This window comes from Thermobia domestica, unplaced genomic scaffold, assembly GCF_964235325.1.
Source record: "Thermobia domestica unplaced genomic scaffold, izTheDome1.hap1.1 HAP1_SCAFFOLD_492, whole genome shotgun sequence".
Classification (NCBI taxonomy): Eukaryota; Metazoa; Arthropoda; class Insecta; order Zygentoma; family Lepismatidae; genus Thermobia; species Thermobia domestica.
The window spans coordinates 137,834-139,828 of record NW_027656202.1 but is presented as its reverse complement, the minus strand read 5'-3'; the positions used below and the strand labels follow the sequence as shown (position 1 = coordinate 139,828).

Below are 1,995 nucleotides of genomic sequence, written 5' to 3'. Positions count from 1 at the left end.
TGGTCCTAGGCTTGCATACCAAATTTTTAAATTTGGCAATTTCCAAAATTTAAGGGGGGTGGTCCTATGTACCCCTGCCAAAATTTAGGGGGTGGGCCAAGGTACCCCTGCCAAAATTTAGAGGGGGTGGTCCTATGTACCCCTAGGTCATTGACCCCGGGCCAAGGTCATTGACCTTTGGCCTATGACGTCACAAAAAATTTGCTGACTCAGTTGCATATACGGGGACCACTACTACTTGCGCAAGTGGTACTGGTGTTGAGGAAGTTTTCCTATATGAAAACAGTGACAGTGAAGCACCAGGTATGTTTTTAAGACTCTTTGAAATTACTTGCAAGAGAGATCAAACTTTGCGTGAAATAAGTGGCATTATTCCTAAAAATGCAAAATACACGTCTCCCGAAACTCAAAACGAAGTGATTCAAATTGCAGCGCATTTAGTTCGGGAAGATATTGCTTCCGGGGTAAATTCTAGCGATTGTTCGTTTTTTACTCTGAAAGTCGACTGTACAAGGGACAAAAGTGGTGTAGAAAATCTTTCTGTAATCGTGCGATATGTAATTCGAGGACAAGTATGTGAGAATCTTGTAGAGATGATGCAGATTAATGATCAGAGTGCAGCAGGAATAGTGAATGCAGTTGTTAGTGTATTCAAAAGTGCAGGTATCAACGAAAAAAACCTTCTTAGTCAGTGCTACGACGGCGCAAATGTTATGTCAGGGAGGCATGGCGGTGTACAGAAATTAGTACAAGACTCAGTTGGAAAAACTATTCCGTATGTTCACTGCTTTAACCATCAGTTGCACCTAGTTGTTATACATGCCCTTTCTACTGGAAACAGGATTCGACAGTTCTTTGAAGTATGCGACGCAATTTATAACTATGTTAGGAAACCTAGTATAATGACGAAGTACAAGGGTACAAAGCTCAAACGTTTGCTAGAACATCGATGGACTGGCCATTTAGCAACAACAGAAGCTATTGTATCCAGTTACCAGGAACTGGTAGCGCTTTTCACAGCTATTGAAGAGGAAACTGATCTCGATGAAAATCTCTCCATTAAGGCTTCAGGTCTATTACAGAAGATAAATAGACCCATGTTCAAGTTTCTGGCCTCCTTTGTGAGGAAAATTCTGAAGATTGTGCAACCTGCTATTGCCATGCTGCAGTCTGAAGCAATTGATTTGTGCTCAGCAGTTGGTGTTATTCAATCCGTCGTCGAAGAAGTTTCTTCGTTACGCACTGAAGACAGTTTCAATGAGTTGCAAAATGAGATACGTCATGAATTTTCGGACGAGACAGACAATTGCCCTCCACGAAAATGAATTTGCAAGACTAGCTCTTCAGTACGCGACATGGTGGTGTACGAAAATACCCTGGATTATGGAAGAGAAAGGGACACAAGCCCAGATACTTATTAGAAGCTATAGTTTCATGTAATTGATTGTGTAACCACGGAGATTTCAGCTCGATTCAGTGAAAGAAATACGAATATTTTTTTTCTCTCAAGACATTAAGAGAAATAAATTCAGAAAATTTTCTTGACGTTAAGGAACTTGCACCATTGTGTGAACTCATTACATATACTCCTGATGCAGAGGAAATTGCAACTTGTAAGCGATTTTTATTGAAACAATGTAGTGATTTACCTACCATAACCATTCACAGACTGACGGAAATGTTATACCCGTACAGAGGGGCTTTTCCAGGGATGTATTCTTTGTATGCTGCTGGATTAACTTTTGGAGCCTCTACTGCATCGTGCGAAAACTCGTTTTCCACCCTTACTCGTGTATTGACACCCTATAGACGCTCGATGCTACATGTCGTAAAGCAAACTTAGTACTTCTTTCGTTCGAAAGTAAAGTTTTTGAGGATATTTCTGTCGACAGGTTTTTGAAGAGGTTTTCTCAGAAGTCACGAAAACTCCCCCTATATTGAAAAACAAAAACTGCATCTGTTTGTTTTTGAACTTTAAAGCATCATTTTCTGTAA

At 40.3% G+C, this 1,995-nt stretch overlaps 1 protein-coding gene across 1 annotated transcript; it reads left to right on the top strand.

Annotated features, from left to right (window-relative positions):
- The first annotated feature begins 305 nt into the window (after positions 1-305).
- On the top strand, positions 306-1,325 carry LOC145676985 (zinc finger MYM-type protein 1-like). Its single transcript, XM_081747705.1, has one exon. It carries the CDS (start codon positions 306-308, stop codon positions 1,323-1,325), a length of 1,020 nt encoding a protein of 339 aa, XP_081603831.1.
- The last annotated feature ends 670 nt before the right edge of the window (positions 1,326-1,995 follow it).

What these genes read in the sequence shown, in the direction of transcription:
- LOC145676985 (XM_081747705.1), top strand. Translation starts at nt 306, where the DNA reads ATGTTTTTAAGACTCTTTGAAATTACTTGCAAGAGAGATCAAACTTTG.